The 16,906-nt window shown below is 38.8% G+C and overlaps 1 protein-coding gene across 13 annotated transcripts in view; it reads right to left on the bottom strand.

Moving 5' to 3' along the window:
* Positions 1 to 16,906, bottom strand: part of STOX2 (storkhead box 2) — a 142,369-nt gene that overhangs the window by 6,448 nt on the left and 119,015 nt on the right. For all 13 annotated transcript variants that reach the window (XM_039700086.1, XM_039700091.1, XM_039700089.1 and 10 more), the window contains 2 exons: positions 13,123 to 13,275; positions 3,939 to 6,204 (listed from right to left, as the gene is read on the bottom strand). In XM_039700086.1, coding sequence (XP_039556020.1) covers positions 3,939 to 6,204; positions 13,123 to 13,275 — 2,419 coding nt within the window. The remainder of the gene's footprint in view (positions 1 to 3,938; positions 6,205 to 13,122; positions 13,276 to 16,906) is intronic.

The raw sequence follows: 16,906 nt of genomic DNA, 5'->3' as shown, positions 1-16,906 counted from the left end.
GACAATGTTCCTTTAATTTTAACATATAATTTAACCACAAGATTGACAGGACACTTAACACTTTTAAAGATTAGGCCTTTTAATGATACATCTAATTATGAATGCAGAGAAGCTTGTATTTTAGTCTACGGCTTTTAAAAAGCTCAGCCATGACATGCTAAGGGTACTTTTATCAGTACTACTGTTTCTGTTGTCCTTACACCATTAAATAATTTTTGATCTCTAAATAATGTGTGTGTGCCTGTTCAGGAACAGATTTGCTTTCAAACATCCATGTGGCCTCCTGGTCATGTATCCTTCACCTGTATCCCTACTTCTTTGTAAAATGACATCACCACTTGCTATGGAGATGTTTACAGAATACATTTAGAGGACTGAACGCAGTTATTAAATAAGCACTAGAAACAAGGATACTAATGACAAAAGTCTCATAGTCAGTTTAAAGTCAACCTAAATTTACCTGCTACTGAAAGGGGTAGCTCTTGCCTGCCTTGTGTAGACCTGACCCTGCCACATGTTTCTGCTGCATCCCTGACTAAGCCTTGCAGGCAGCCAGACACATCAGGGACCGCTCTCAGTTAAATACTAGCCCTTAGAAAAAAAATAAAAATATTAGTCCTAGCATCAACGGAAGAGTAGGAATGCACAGCTTTAGATGTGGCAGAGGAGAAATGTGTCAGTGCATGGCATAAGGGAAGGAAAAAACACTGTTCCGAGTCATGAGGACAGATTTAAATAATCTTAAACGGAGTCTGGAAAATCAATGAGGCTTTTAGGAGAACCCTCAGATCTTTTAAACTGGTTGAAATGGATAGTACTGATATTCTTCTGCCAGTGATTGTGTTATTGTCCATAGTTCCAAAGAGCTATGATGGGTGACACACAGACTAAATGATTCCTGTGAGCTGCAGTGATGTATGGTGCACTTCTCTTGCTCATTGTTTTATTCTACTCCCTCTGCTTTTTAGTGAAAATAGATGCAAATCTTACTTTTCAGAGATGATTTAGTATTGTGTCATTCTTTTTGGGACCACCAATTCCAGATCTTCAGACATGCTCAACTCTGATATTACAAAGTGACCATTACGACATGTATACACAAAAACTGCACTGAAAAATTTTGCATGCAGAGTAATGTCAAAATTAGCTTTCTTTAGGTGACAAAGGAGCAACTGTATTATATAAGCACTAAAAATAAAGGAATAAAATTAATCATGACAGTTAACATTTACTATATATAACTTGCATAAAAGCAATGCATGAAAAATTGTGAGGCTTTTTTCCCCCAGTGATGATTAATATCTTCACACAGTTTGCACACAAATACTTCAGCAATCAAATGACCATTGCAAATCTCTTTAACTGCAGCCATTTCTTTCTGATTTTTTTTTGCTGTTCTTCTTTTTTTCAATTTATCAGACTTTAAAAATATTTTTTTCTTTTATAGTGTGAAATTGGTAATTTTGATTCCCCAAACAATGTTGCTTACTTCAGTTTGAATGAAAAGATACCACCCCACCTCAGGAAGCAGAGTTACATAACCAGTGGAAGCTAGAAGAATATACCTGAGGAACATCACCATATGCACAACCTGTTCTTATATTCTTCCCATGGCATCTTTTGAAGGACAGTGTCACACCTGGCTGAATCTTACCAGATGGATGCTGGATGGCTACTCTGTATTTCCTGGAAAAGTGCTGTGGAGTACATTTTTTATTATAAGGTGGGATGATAATAATAACATGGTACTTTTAGCCAAAAGGCTGAATTCATTCTCAGTTCAATCTATTTTTGGAGACTTATGTGAAGAAGTGACCCAAACTCAGCAAAATCACCAAATTTAATAATTTTCATGCAAAGCTTATGAAAAAGCTTTGAAATATCCTATCCTATCCTAACTATATGCCAGTCTCCCAAAACAAAGTACACAAACAAAGTACAACGTACCAAAACAGAATGTTTTGGCTTGGTTTTTTTTAAGCTTATTTTACGTGACCTTGCCAAAAAATGGCATTTGTTAATAAGTAAACAGTACATTTTTTTTTTTAAAAAAAGGATGTGTGGAACACAAATGTAATTGAAAGTTGCTCATATGTTTCCCTTATGATTTAAACAAGGTGGTGGAGCAGCACTAAATCCAGTATGCTCACCACATCCTGTTCTCTTGCCAGCTACGTTTAACATAAACAGAAATTTTAGCTTTTGTGTAAATAATTAGGGAAGAAAATGCCTACCATTGCATTAATCAGAAACACAAGTTTGATATGCAGCTAGCACACAAAACAGCAGTACAAGAACTGATTTTTAATCCAGCTGATACCCTGTCCTGGAGGTGACTCTCATACTCTGGAGTGAGACAGGCTGAGCAAGAAGCAAACACCACAACATACTCCCCCACAAAAACTGACTGCAAGTATAGCACTTCAACTACTGGAAGACATTGCATTTAAAAAAGAAAAGTGCAAACAGTTTCATACAACAGTTCTATGTGAGAAAGATGTCAGGCATCTGCAGAACAATCAATAACGTAAATTAAAAGCCTTCTCAAGCTTCTTTTTTAGAGTGGACTCAGTGTCAATGATATGATTTGCTCAAATAATTTTTCAGGTTTTTTGCTCAGAAAAAAATATACATTTGTTAGAATCCTGCTGTAGTTTGATACATCACTGCAAGCTGCATTAGGCTCTCTAATTTCTCTCTTGTCATTAACATAAGTGGGAGTAACCATCAAATCCAAAGGAATTTCTTCCAGAGTGACAGGACTTCAACTGAAATTGAAATTTAGTCCTGTGTAGAAACAAGAAATCCTTCACATGCCTGAGAGTGTTTGCTATTGATATAAAAAAATATATATACTTCTAAGGAACAAGAACACCATTTACAGGGGAAAACAAAAAAGTGACAAAAAGACCAAAAAAACCCCCATTTTTTCATATAATGCAAAATCAGTCTTGGAGGTTTTATTTTTAAACACAGGCAATAAATAATTTAAGCTTAAGTAAGCTACTCTAAGAGAACTACTACTGTAAATGATTTCTGTGTTCTTAGAGTCATTGTTCTGAACTCTGATGAGTTGCTATGCAGGCCAAACAAAACAGGTCATGCTCCATTCCATCAAGGACTGCCAAAGGTCAGACAGACAAGGAAGAAGGCTAGCATAAAGGATTCTTAACCTGGAAATGAACTTTTGAAATCTCCAGGGCAGGGAATGCACCAACAATTCTCTCCTCCCTACATTTATAAGACTTCTAGCACACTCAGACTTCCATGATGCCCGAAATCCCTGGAATAGTAATTACTAGCCAGCACCGCCACACACAAACATCTGGACTCCCTTCCCAAGTATCTTAGACAAGGCACCTCTCTCTCAACAGTGCTAAGTCACATCTGAAGTTCAAACATCCTGAGCACTTTGAATTTGTAGTGGCTATTCCAGTCTCACCAGTTTGAAATGGTGACTAGATACGCTTCCAAAATTTTTGAAGAAAACAAACAAGGAAGCCCAAACACAAAACAATATAATTTGTTTTTCTTTTTGTCTGAGCCAAAGATTATGCCACCTGGTCATGCCTAGTCTTTCCATTAGTCTTGTTGATGGTATCTTAGAGGGAAAGGGAAGAGTATGCAGGAGCTCATCCCTTTTATTCTAAAAGCAAACACAAATTTAATACAGAAAAAAAAGGATACAGGGAGATTTTCAGCAAACAGAAAATTAACTAATACAGAGTCAATGCCACAAATGGTCATTGGTTTCTTACTGTATGGTGGGAAACCCACACATCCGAATAGAGGATTCCAGAGCTGTAGAAAAAACACTGTCTGAAAATGTGTGAAATTTTTAAATACAGCCCCACATTCTGTCACCAATATCACATACCCATAAAACCATAAATGGAACTTCCTAGTCTGTAAAGGTGCAATGAATGTGACAGTCCTACCGTGGAGAGTTGAACCCGCTGTCCACAGTAATGCTGCTGCTGTCCATGCTGTCCAGGCGGGCTGAGTGGGTGGCTCTCTGGTTGTTGCTGTTTTCTGTTTCCTTCGGGGCGAGAAGAGTAAGATTCTTCTCAAACTTCCGCTGTAGATCCCTTTCCTTTTCTCTCTCTAGGAGCCATTGCATCGTACCAACGTCATCCCTGTTCTTTTCTTCCTCAGCGTTTTTGTTGGTTCCTTCCTCTGAGTCATCATCATCAGATACGTTGTAGTAGTCAAAGGAGGCCTCCTGGTTCCCGGTTGTCTCTTGCTGTCTCTGGGAAACAGGCATGACTTGTGTGACTGAGGTTACCATCGCTTGTTCAAGTTTCTCACATCTGACAGGCAATGTGTCAGAGGGGGTCTTTTGATGGGGCTTTAGCAGAGGGGTGTTAGACTTATGATAACTATTCACAGAAAGAGTGTTGTGCAGAGGCTTAAAGAGTGTATCCTTGCTAAATATTTCTTTCCTTTTATCAAGGCTGCTTGATTCAGTGCTATGGTGTTGAACCAGCCGCCCATTAGCAATCACCTCTGGAGTTTGGCCAGCAATCACTGTACCACTGCTTGGGCCCTTAGGGGACTCCTCCTTGTGCACCCCAGGCTCCCTAGCAATATGTTGAGACTGTCTTTCTGTGGGAGTCATTTTTTTTAGCCCATCCGTCCCTGTTAGCGTATCATGATCCTCTTTATTCTTTCCCAGTGGTGATGGAGCAGTAAGCACAGTCTCACTGGATGTGTTGCACTGAAAATAGTCATCAACTGCAGATTTTGTTGTGCAGGAGTTGAGTTCACTATATGATGGCAAATTCTCCGTAGGCTTGCCTTGTTCCAATAGGCTACAAGAACTGGGGGTTTCTACACTGCCACCGGCTTTTTCAGGGATGCAAGTCTCTTTGTAGCTTGCGGACGAAATCAGAGCCCTTTGATGACTGAGCGACTGAGATGGCCTTAAGGTACTATCATCAATGTAGGTTTGGCTAGTTGTTTGGTCATCTGGGCTACAGCCTTCACCTATATCTTCAGGTGTGCCTAAAGTAGCTGAGCCCAGAGGTCCCTTGGAGTTATCCATGGATCTAGACCTTTCTTTAGCCTTACTGGACCGCTCATTCCTTGATCTTCTATCCTGTGTATGGCTGTGGCTCCGATGGACCTTGGAATGGGAGCTTCCCCTGGAAGGTTCAGGGAAAGGCATTTCAGTTCTTCTTTTGGCCAGTTCACCAGACACATCCCACTCTGGTGTCATGGGAAAGTGAGATTCAATCATGTTAGGATTGCTGTGCATTATATAATTATCTCCCTTGTGTTCTATTATAAAACAGCCTTCCCGTGGCGATCGAGTTAAGGGATCATAGAACTCATACTCCCTTTCAGCAGGTATATCCAAATGAGAGCCATCTGATGGGTCTCCTTTGGACACCCGGGTCTTGCTGTGCGACCTCGATTTCCCATGAGACTTCCTGTGATTCCTGCTCTTTTTACTTCGTCCACTGTGGTGAGCTGAAGACCCTGCTTTGCTTCGTTGAGCTTTTTCTTCTTCAAGTTTTTTCATTAGTGCAGTGTGTCTCATGACATTTTCCACAGTCAAGTCTGGGTTAATGCGCCTAATAATCTCCATTTCTACCTCTCTAGGTATAGTGGTAGGGGTGTCCTCGTCCCTTAGCGGCCACTCCTCTGGAGGAAACTGGGCAGAGAAATTTGCCAACTGTTTGGTCTTATCCTTCTTAAAACTTAATCGGAATAATTTGAGTCCAAATTTCTTAGACTGCTTTTCTACATCCTTAGGCTTTGTGAGTGTCTCTGATTTATATGAAAAATTGACAGTACTTTTACTTTTCTCAGTAGGTGGGACCTGACATAATGAAGGAGGACAGTATGAGTCTTTACAGTCTTTTGCTGATTTCCTCTGTAGGGTAGATGCATGCATGCTGTGCATGTCTTCTCTGCAACAATGGCAGGAGTCGCAGTGGTTTTTGGGTAGTGTTCGGTCCCTGACACATCCCGACGTGGAGGGAGTTATAGTTCCTTGTTGTGGAGAGGTACATTGAGACCTGTCAGGTATCCTCTCATCCAAATGGTACCATTTACTGTTAGTTCTTATGAGAGATGGTGTTATAAAGTAAGTCTGTGGGGTTACAATGAAATAACCATCCGGAGTTGGGTATATTTTCCTCTCCCGTACAAGCATATTCAAAGTATGTCGAAGGATTTCTGGACTGGGTGTTGGAACTCCTAGAAATAACAGTAAACACATATCAGGAAATGCATAAAACTGTGGACTCTCTGGTTTCCCCCTCCCCACAAAAAGCTAGTTTTCCCAACATGCAAGCTGGAATATGCTGAACAAACATAAATCACTTTGTTAGGCATACTCTTCTATATTTATTTCTCCACTTACCTCCTACATTTCAGACATATCAATTGTTAATTAACTAGTACACCATTAATAAAGTGCTAAAAAAAAAACTCCAAGAGAACTTTTAGTCACTTCCAGTGTGCAGGTGACCTTAAGCTACAAGATGGAATCACCGAAAATCAGTGTCAAGGAAAATATTCTACTTTTATTCTTCTTCCAACAAAGTATTTATATCCAAATTCACCAGAAGTATTCTTATAATGCCTTGTCACATACAAAGCAGTAGGTATTTGTTACTTTGGATGCCTAAGCTGCTTTTCCCACAGAATACTACACAGAAAAAAAACCAAAACAGTTCCTCAGACTGTCCCTTTATCACAAACCTGATTTAGCTGATTTGCTCTCCCATTAAAATGTTTCAACTATATCAGCTGCTTCAAAACAGAGACATCCTGAATGATACAGTTCATCTTACCCAGAAAGTCTTTTCCATTAGGCTGGAAGTTAGAGATTTAGCTCCCAAAAATTTGCTTCTCAGAGATCCTTATATTTCAGGTGAGATGTGTGGGACACTCAGTATTGCATACTGAGAGAAGGACAACTAGCCCACATCAATGGCATATGGGAGACTTGGCACTGTGAGCCAGATCCTTCCCATTACCAGTGCACCTCCTGGATTCAGTGGTGCGTGACCAAGTCTTCAATACTTCATTAGATACAACACTAAACTGCATGTCATATATAGGAGTAAGTTCCATCTACAGCTAAGGAAAAAAGAACTTTAGTTCACAAGCTAGTTTTAAAAAGTTTGTTTATGCTGAAGAAAAAATTTAAATACTTCCATGTAAGAAGTGGAAAAAGCTATCTTCAATCAATACATTTTGTTTAACTAAAATGCATTTTAATTCTGAGTACTAGTCTGGTTTACATTTTTAGAATTAAAGACTTTTTTTTCGAACATCTGGATCTCTATTTTAGAAAAAGTTAAAATTATTAATTCTGGGTGTTAGTTTTAAACAAAAGTAATTTAGGAAAAAAAGAAGAATCAGAGAGCAACTTAGTCTGGAAGAGAACTCATGAATTAATCTGGTCAGCACCTCTGCTCAAATCCTGGCCAATTTACATGAGGGTGGTCAGGACCTTGTCAAGTCAAACTCTGTCTTGAAGAACAGGATTTCAATGCATGCAAAAACATTTCAGTGAAGCATATGCTTTTTACAAAAACACTTCACTGAGAAATCTCAGCTGGGGTACCTCCCCCAAACACAGTATCTCCAGGAGCACACAGTGTCTGCTCACTAACTCTTCTCCAACACGTCAAAGGTTGGAACCTCTAAGCTCACTGATCTCCTTGTGACAGCAACACCCATTAAAAGCAACAAGAAAAAGAGAATTTGGACTAATTCCTTAACTCATCCTGTTTCTCACAACTGGGTTGGAGGCAACATATACTCATGTCTGATTTTGCATGTTGTTTGAACTTGGAGACAAGACCATACTACTCATATCCATAACTAAAATCTTAAAATGGAAACAGGAAAAGGTTAGGAACAACATGGACATGAGTGAAATCAGTTACAACACAAAAGGCACCAGGAAGAAGTACACAGGGACATGTGCTAGTTTTGACTGGGGTAGAGTTAATACAGTTCATAGGGCTGAAATATTAGGGCGTCTGTGGACACAGGAAGTGTGAGGCCAAGATATGATATAATTTGAGAGCATAAATGTGAATGAAAATTAGAAAAAAATATGGAGAATCAGGAACTTGCATTTTCTTCCCTTTTCATGCAGGTGTCCACAATTTCTGAAATAATCTGAGTGAGAATAACAAAGATCCTCCGAACCTCCAGATGAGTTAACATGACAGAAACAACAACAGGTGGGAAAAGTTAAAATCCAGAGAGCAGGGGGAAAAAAAGGACTATTTGTCCCTAGCCCAGAATTCTGAATCTCTCTGGACTAACTAAACAATATGTGGGTTTTCCTGTGGATTGTAAGGCAAAGCAGGCTGTCCTCTGCATGAGCTTTTGATAGCACGCAGGAACATGAGGAGTGATTTCAATCCCTGTAACAACCAGTGGTCACCTAACTCTTCATTCCTGAGTGGAGCTGCTGTGTCTGCTTGGGCAAGGCCACCCCTTTGACATTATGGTGTGCATCACAACAAGATGTGGCTGACTGCAAAACTCAAGCTCACTTGTTCCTCCATCCCGTGCTGAATATGCACTGCAGGGTCCAACCATGGTCCAAGTCAGGTGCAGCTGCTCTCCAGCAGCCAACCTCTCTTCCACCACACCAACAACCTGCCTCACCCACTGCACTTTTCAGAAGCTTACAAGTAAAGACTTCAACATGTACTTACCTTTGTGAGAACCTCGTTTTCCATCCTTATTTTACTAAAAAGACTTAACATACTGTTTCAAAAACATCACAACACAAATAAAAGGGATGAAAGTACTTCTCCTGGGAGCTTAGAGGAAAGTTAGGGAAAGAGATTGAAATGGATGTACTGAGGTTTTACAGCAATTTAGGCAAAAATGCACTGCAAATACATGGTAAAAATAATAATATGTATTTCTCACCCAGTAAACCATAAGGGCTACAATGTGTTGGGTGAGTCTCTAAACACTGGATGCACAGTAGTTACACTAACTGAGTAACTTCTGTGAATGGAGAATGTGCAGATAAACACCAAGGAAAAAAAAATTGCCTGGCAGTCAGTGATGCTGTAAAGTTAATTGTCAGCCTTCTCTCTGGAGTTGAAGCCTATCACTTTTATCACTCCCAGCATACAGTCCATGCTGTGGTTCACTAAGCCAGCAGGGATGACAGCAGATGCAGATCTTGGAAGCTCAGCACTATCAGCTAAGGGTAGCTATGGGTTTTATTCCAAGCTCTTTTAGGTACTTACAAAAGCAGAAACAGACCCAAACTCAGCTTAGGCTTTCCTGCATGGCAGACAGGAGCAATGACATTAAAAAAGGAACAATGGGATCCAGAGTGAATACAGATTTCTCGGCTTTCTCAAGACTTTCCTCTTTAAAGTGATCTGCCCACATACTGTCTATACACAGCCTACCCCCCTGCATTCAAAGGTCTCCTTATAGTCTCCCTTCCTCCATTAAATAGGAACAAGGGAAAAAACCCCAGTGACTTACAGATTCTAGCCCATAAAATATTGCATGACAGCAGTGGTGTTATTTAAGATTATGTAGTGGTTTAATAATTCAAAAGCAGAAACTGTCTGGACACTGAATCATCAGACATGTACATTTTCTGTATCTCAAGAGAGTCTGCTATGCCATCCACTGAGCTTCCAGACAGAAGATTATGTCTTGTTTGCTGCTCACAAAGAACACTGACCTAGAGTGAACTCAGTTAATGTAAGACACTTCTTTTAAGTGCTACACATATAATTCATATATTTAAAGAGTGAAGTTATAAGGGTGATTTTCAGATGAATTTGCCCGTTTTCAGAAATCTGCTTGCTTCAAAAGTAACCTAGGCCAATACACAAGTATTTTCTACACCAAAATTTTGAAAGTCTTAAAATTATTTAAACATGTATGTGGAGAGAACCGGTGAGGAAAAAAAAAAAGACAAATAGCCTTATTAAAGGCAGCACAGACTAAGGTTTGATGTTGTCTTCATCCAGGTTCATACAAATAAGAGGGTCTGGTTGCCAAACACAGAACAGGGGTCACATTCTTAGCTCCTTATACTGGATTTCAAAGATTTACATTTAATGTATGGGATTTAAACCATGGTCAATAAATTACAAAGCAGGGCTGTACAAACATCTCATTGTTTAATTCTAAGTTAGAATTATGGAAGCACATGCAGGAACAGCCCTCTTGCTGTTTTTAAAAACCCAACAAATAACAAAAACCACAAATAAGATGTGCATTATCAATACAAACTTCTTGAATAAAATACATTCATGAAAAATACATCTGAAGTAGTTCTTAAATGGTGTTAAATCTGCTAAAATGATTTTCTCCTGAGCTGATGCTAAGGCTTAACAAGGGATAAAAGGAATACTCTGATTGGCTCATGAAATACTAGTTAAAGATGTGGAGTGGTTGCTATGTGATGTTATAAATAATTAGCATACCTTATTTCAGATAGAGCCATGGCCCAGATTTGTGCCTGCACAATGGCTCAGCAAACTAGAGGGCTAGACAGCAACTGTAAGACCCTGCACTGAGGAAAAAGGTTTATTATTCTTAGGCACTTTTGAGAATAGCATCTGGGGTCTTAGGAAATTTATCTTCACCATGAAACACAGTGAAGCATCTGTTCATTAAAGCATAAACAACACAGGCAGACAAGTGCTGCAACAGGAAGAGATACGGAGAGGTTATGTGATAATAACAGACACACCTACAGTGGTAATGCTCTTCTCTCCCTCAGAGCATCAGCACCTAGTTAGGAAAAATAGACTATCAGAATATGAGGAGACATCAGATATTTTACAATAGCCACAAAGAATACAAAGGCTCAAAAGGCTACAGCTGGTTTATTACAGGGGTTTGGGCAGAAAAGTGAAAAGTGTCAGCACAAGAAGTTCTTTTTATTGGAAAGGAGAAAATTTTTGGATAATCCTCATACACAGACAGAACGTGTATGCTTGCTGTATTAATTATGTCATGGCTGGAAGAGAAATGCATTTCTCTAGTGAAGGGGAAAAATTGGACAATAAAGGGTGGATTTTTTTTCTTCAAATACCTTTCTCTACGGTGAGGGAAGTGAGGCTCTCCAGGTTTTTTTTTTGTTGTTTTTTTTTTTTTTTTTTTAAATCTCAGACTTGAGAAATTCACATGTTAATGGCTAGTGGAAAAAAAAAAAAAAGGCAGCAAGAGACTATGTGCTAACTTGCCTCAGGCTTCGTCTGAGCAACGTCTACAAAATAATCCAGCCAGTTGAATTATTTTTCATGTTTGGCTCTGTCTAACAAGAATAGCATAACACACCAAGTGAACTGATAATCATGCTCCCAGGAAACTCAAGGGATGTCACCAATAAATTATCATTTCCACCATGCAACATTTATATAAAAATATTGATAGAATAATTGAAAAAATACTTGCAATCTATGAAATTCTTCTATATACACAGCATACATAGAAAAGATAACTTGGAAAAAAATCATCCAAATGAATTAAGAGAATTACAATTGTGAACTTTGCCTTCTTTGCATTCTAACCCTTACAATTTTTACCACTCTTTTCAAAATCAGCCTGAAAAACAAAACTACAAATAGGGAGAGAAAGCCACTATTTACAAAATATGCTTGCAGTATTTTTTCAAAGTGCAATTATTAAATGTCAGACAATTGTTTATTCCAAAAACAGCACTCAGTTGAGAATGATATTTTAAATTCTCAGAACTCAGCATCAGTTATAGGAAAAGACATGTAAATTTCAAGGCTTTAAGTAACTCTTGTTCTAAAATGTAAGCAAAAAAATTCCAGACATCAAAACATAGCTATGGTTAGGTTGCCTAGATGAGACGGATGCATCAGTAGTTTTCCTACTGAGGCATTTTTAATTAGATACTTTTTGTAGCTATAAACAGGTACAATGGAGAAGTTTCTCAACTACTTTAGAGAACTGTAAACTCGGACACAGAATAGATAACATCTTGCCCAGGATCACACAAAGCACAAATGAAAAAGTTCTGCTCTCTTGAGCAGTAAACCTCTGCCCAGTGCCTTAGTGCCTCAACGCAAAATATCTCTACAAGATACATTTTGCATGATTCACCCACTCCAGATACTGCCAGCCAGTAGAAAAGCAGCATGCTCAAGAGTATAGTCTTGTTAAACAATTCCCTTTTTTGTGGTGTTACAGTATCTCTAATCCAGGACAATTTCCATTTACCATTTGATAAATATCAAATGCTGACAAGAATACCTTCTGAACAGTACACCAGCATTTGTGAACATAGCAAGTGTTCACAAAGCTCTCCAAAAACTTTCAGTTTAGTTGTGGAGAGAGATGTCTTTTTTTTGGTCGTTTTTCAAGCAAGGGTGGTACAGAAGCAAAAGCCAGAACTGTGTCCAAGAAGGATCTGAGAACTCCTGGAAAGCAGGCTGACACAGTCCTTTCACTTTAAATATAACCTCCCACTGAAACAGGCACATCATTGTTATTGGCCTCTACTACTTGCATCAGGCCACACATTGAGAGCCTGTTGTAGGTGAAGGAAAACATGCAATTGTGTGGGAAGCCTGGTCTTTAGCAGGGAGGTCTCTACAGAGACCGCCATGAGGTTACCTCTTCGGAGGCTGGACAATGACACTTGAACTGGTTGAATGATGTCAGCAGAACCCTTATGAGTTAGCTACAACCTGCTTGAAAGCCACAAGGTGAAATGCTTTGTTCTCCATAGTTACTAAAGAAACCCTGCATTCCTTTGGCTATGATGATAAAAAAGGTTATTTTCTGAGAAAAATCACAAACAAGCTTATTCTGATGCTGTCTGAAAAAACGAAGCGAGCCAATATCTTGTTGTTTAGTACACCAAGTAATTTTTATTACTTATATAAAGTCAGGAATTTGCTCTGCAAAATGCATTTCACTTGAACAGTCTTATCAAAGAGAACTCAATTCTCTGTATGTTTACGAATAAAGAACAAGTTCCAAGATTAGAACTCTAATATCTCCTTTTACTTTTGGTTAGAATGTCAGATTAGTCAATATTCCCATCCAGAAGGTAGTGAGGATTCTTTAACTGCCTTTTTGCAGACTTGTGCTCATCTGACCAATGATTTATTAATGACAGGTTACCTGGGAAGCAGGTGGTTAGGTGCTCCATTAGTGCTTCTTGTGTGACTTGTTTTCGGGCAGAGTTCATTGCTGAGATGGCCAGGCAAAGGATTTCCCCAAGTGGAATAAACTGTGACTGAGTGATGGGAGACATGCTGATGGGTGATACATCACCTGTAAAAAGACAAAAGATGTGCAATGAAGCATTTTGTTAAAAAGTCTGCTCATAGGACAAAGAGGCAGAGATACAGCCGGTGAAAATTCAGAGATCTCTAGTTCTTGTATTGAGCTGGGGATAAAATTCTTAAAATGGAGAACTATCCATCACCTTATTTCAAAACTTAAGATATAGAGAACTTTGGCAAATGGGAGATGTACAATATACAGACATAGTTTCTCAAAGGGTACAACTGACAGACTCAGAAAAATGCCACTAAATTAGCACTCATGGTAGCAAAGTCTCCTCTTAGCATCTTACTAAGTAACAGCACAAACAAAACAGTCACGTATATTTCTCTGGACATAAAAGGGGAAATCTCACTCCCCTTTCAAAGTATAGATCACCCACCATTTCCATTTGATATAGTATTTTTTATTAATAGAAATAAAGATTAAAAATGTTGCTAAGTTAATGAATAACATTTTAACTCAGCTGATAAAGCACAGAATTCTTTAGAGGCCCAAAGGCATCAAAACACCTTAAGACTGATACCCTGAATAAATCTCTCCTGAATCTACATGCCAAATGTCTTTGTAGAAACTATGTACTTTTTAGAAGAGAAGTTTTAATAGTTTCAGGATGGCCTGAAAATTAAGTTTGTTGTAACTTTTCTCATGCTGTCTTACAAACTATTCTTACAAACTACTAACCTACAGTTAAAAAAATCATTGAAAGATCTTAAAGCTATGGGAGAAATTACAATTAGATAATACTAGCACAACTACACATACACAAGCCCATTTTAATATACTTTATCCAAGTACAGAAATCTTTGAATCTGCTCTGTAAATCTTCTTCAGGTGGTAACAGCTCCCCAGTGATCTCAAACAGAGGAAAGCAACAGGCTAAAATATTTTTCTTGCCCACGGAAAAGGAGTAATAAAGAATAACAGACAGAACAAAGGGTGCTTAAGTATGGATCCTGTTCTGGTCACAGGTCAGTCAATAGCCATGGATTAAGTTCTATCTAAATGGCTTTGAAACGTCACAAAAATCACCCTATTGCTGGTGTCACAGAGCAATACCTTGTGATCAAATAATGAATCAAATGACTAGAAATTAATTCCAATTTTCATTCTCAATTCACAAGATCTAATATCTGCCCCATTGATTCTATATTCCTATGATGTCTACTAAACAAGAGCAGCAGCTTCTAAAATTGATTATCAAAATGCATTTACTCTGGCATTATACTAAGCACTTTGGTGGGAAAAGACTGGTGAGAGTAGTAAACTGCACAGCTGTCTCAGCAAGACTTATGAGCAATATTTTTCAATCACAAGCTCTACAATCTGCTCTACAGCAGTGATACATGTTATCCAAGACACAAGAATGATTTGAAGCAACACATTTGTGCTATGCTATCTCCTGATTGCTTATGCTTAATCAGGGCTGACCAGATCAATGCTGCAAGCCCTTCCCAGCACAGCAGCATTCCTCTCCCTTCAACACAGAGAAGCCTATGATCCTACTCATTCTTATCTCATCACAGAATTATGACCTTAAAATATAACATCCTCTGGACATTTTTTACTCAAATACATCTAAAAGTTCCTGTCACATGCATTATAGAGAACAGCAAAGAAAATTACAGCTTACAGGGAAACATGAGAAATATGCTTCCATATGACATGGGAGCAACACCATTTGTTCCCTCATCATTTGAGTATGGATAAAGAACATCACAGTTATTATATTGCTATTTACTAATAATTATGTGTGCCGTCAGTTTAAACTTGTTCATAGACAAATCTTTGTAATCAGCCAGACACATAAGTTTACCAACTTTGATCACCACTCATCGTACACTTTGTATAGAGGATCAGTTTCTTTAATGATTAGTTTCATGTCTAGGAAGCATCAGAATTAAGGTAGGAATTATGCAGATTTAGCTAGCAATTTAAGAAACTACTGTCTTTAACACAAAGATTATGTGTCATAGGTATCCTTGGGAGAACTACTAAATTAAGATCAGTGCAATGTCAGATTGGCATATAGTGGCCACAGCTGAGGTTTAACCTTACCAAGTTCATGGGGGGCTGAAATGGGCTCTCTAGTGTCCTGCTTTTGCTGGGATAGAAAAATTAAGGAGTTGCTGCCCTTTACCTGAATGCCCTTAAAGCTACTCTATCGGTATCATCAAAGACCTGGCAATTTCTCAAACCTAAGCAGCCTGGCAGGAGGATCCCTGTGCCTGTTCCCAGCCATGCACTCTCACTGCCACCTACACAGGTGCCAGGATGGGAAAGCAGGGGGAAGAGCTCTTTCTTTCCCTTGCATGGGAATGATCCATTCACAGTTAACCAGAAGGATACTTAGGATGTAGAGAAGGGGCCATAATACCGTAACCAGCTTCCAGAAGTGGTAAAGGGACTCAAGGAGTTTTATATATGAAGCTTTGCTCTGCAGCCCTGTAGTTGCCCACAGAGGGATACTTGGACAAGAACTCAGAAATCAGTTGCTCTGCTCATGCCCAGGAGCAGCCTATCCCTCTCCCCTGACTGCCAAGAGCCTGCAGAAATCCACCTCTGAGATCACTTCCAGTCGGGACATGTTAACTTAAAACCGGCTAAGTACAAGCTAAGAAATAATAGAATTTGCCAGATTTTAGTAACTTCACACAATTCTTCCTTTTAAAGTAGGCCTTCAGCATGGAATTGCTTTCTAGGTTAGTGAACAGAAAACATCCAATCTGCACTGAATTTGAGCCCCTGCCAGTAGGACTCTTGTCACCAGGAACAAGACAGGAATTTCCACTGAAATACTAACTATGCTTCAGATAACTCCTCAATAGAAAACATTCAGTATTGGTTCCTCAATGTTAACACAATTTCTAGCACAGCATGTTATAGTTAGTATACCAGGGTAACACACACCCTGCTTGCAAATATTTGGGAGCTTGACAACCATTTAATTAACTACAAAGATTACTATAATTGCCCATTAAATAATAACTTCAGTGGCTTTAAATGAAATGGAGATGCTTAAAAAATATTGGTTTGTGTGAGGGCCTTTCTGGTTTGTAAGGGAACATCGTGAGTTAAGCCTTATTCTTTTCCACTGAGTGCTCTTCAACCTTCTTCATTATGACAAGGAAACTGTTATTCCACCTCTGCTGTGATAGAATGATCTCCAAAGCTTGTTGCTTCTAACTGCTGGAGATAGCTACTAGCTCTTGTTTACAAAGGCTAGCACATATTTTGAGCAGACCTAGTGATAGAAACCCAAACTCCCCTCACTCAGGGAAGCTCTAATTTGCCAGATTTTATCTTGTCTGTCCTGTGGCTCTGGGAAATTACACACACTCTGTGGTTATAGTTAAGTCAATGAACTTCTTTGATGCACAGTAACAGCAAATATCTACAAGACAATAGAATACATTAACATCAATTACACATATAAATACTGTTAGGCTGTTGAACAGAAGGTTTACTAGAACTTCTTTAGGAAAGATCTGCTCAAAAAAAAAAGGCAAATATGCTTTTCCTACTTTTTTTGAAGACCACATCACTTACATAAAACATCTAGCATATGGCTCCTGTTAGCTCTGACTGATGCTTGTCTCAAGCAGCTTTCTTTTGAAAT

Source organism: Passer montanus, unplaced genomic scaffold (assembly GCF_014805655.1).
Source record: "Passer montanus isolate IOZ18808 unplaced genomic scaffold, ASM1480565v1 scaffold14, whole genome shotgun sequence".
Lineage (NCBI taxonomy): Eukaryota > Metazoa > Chordata > Aves > Passeriformes > Passeridae > Passer > Passer montanus.
This window is presented reverse-complemented; position numbering and strand designations above follow the sequence as displayed.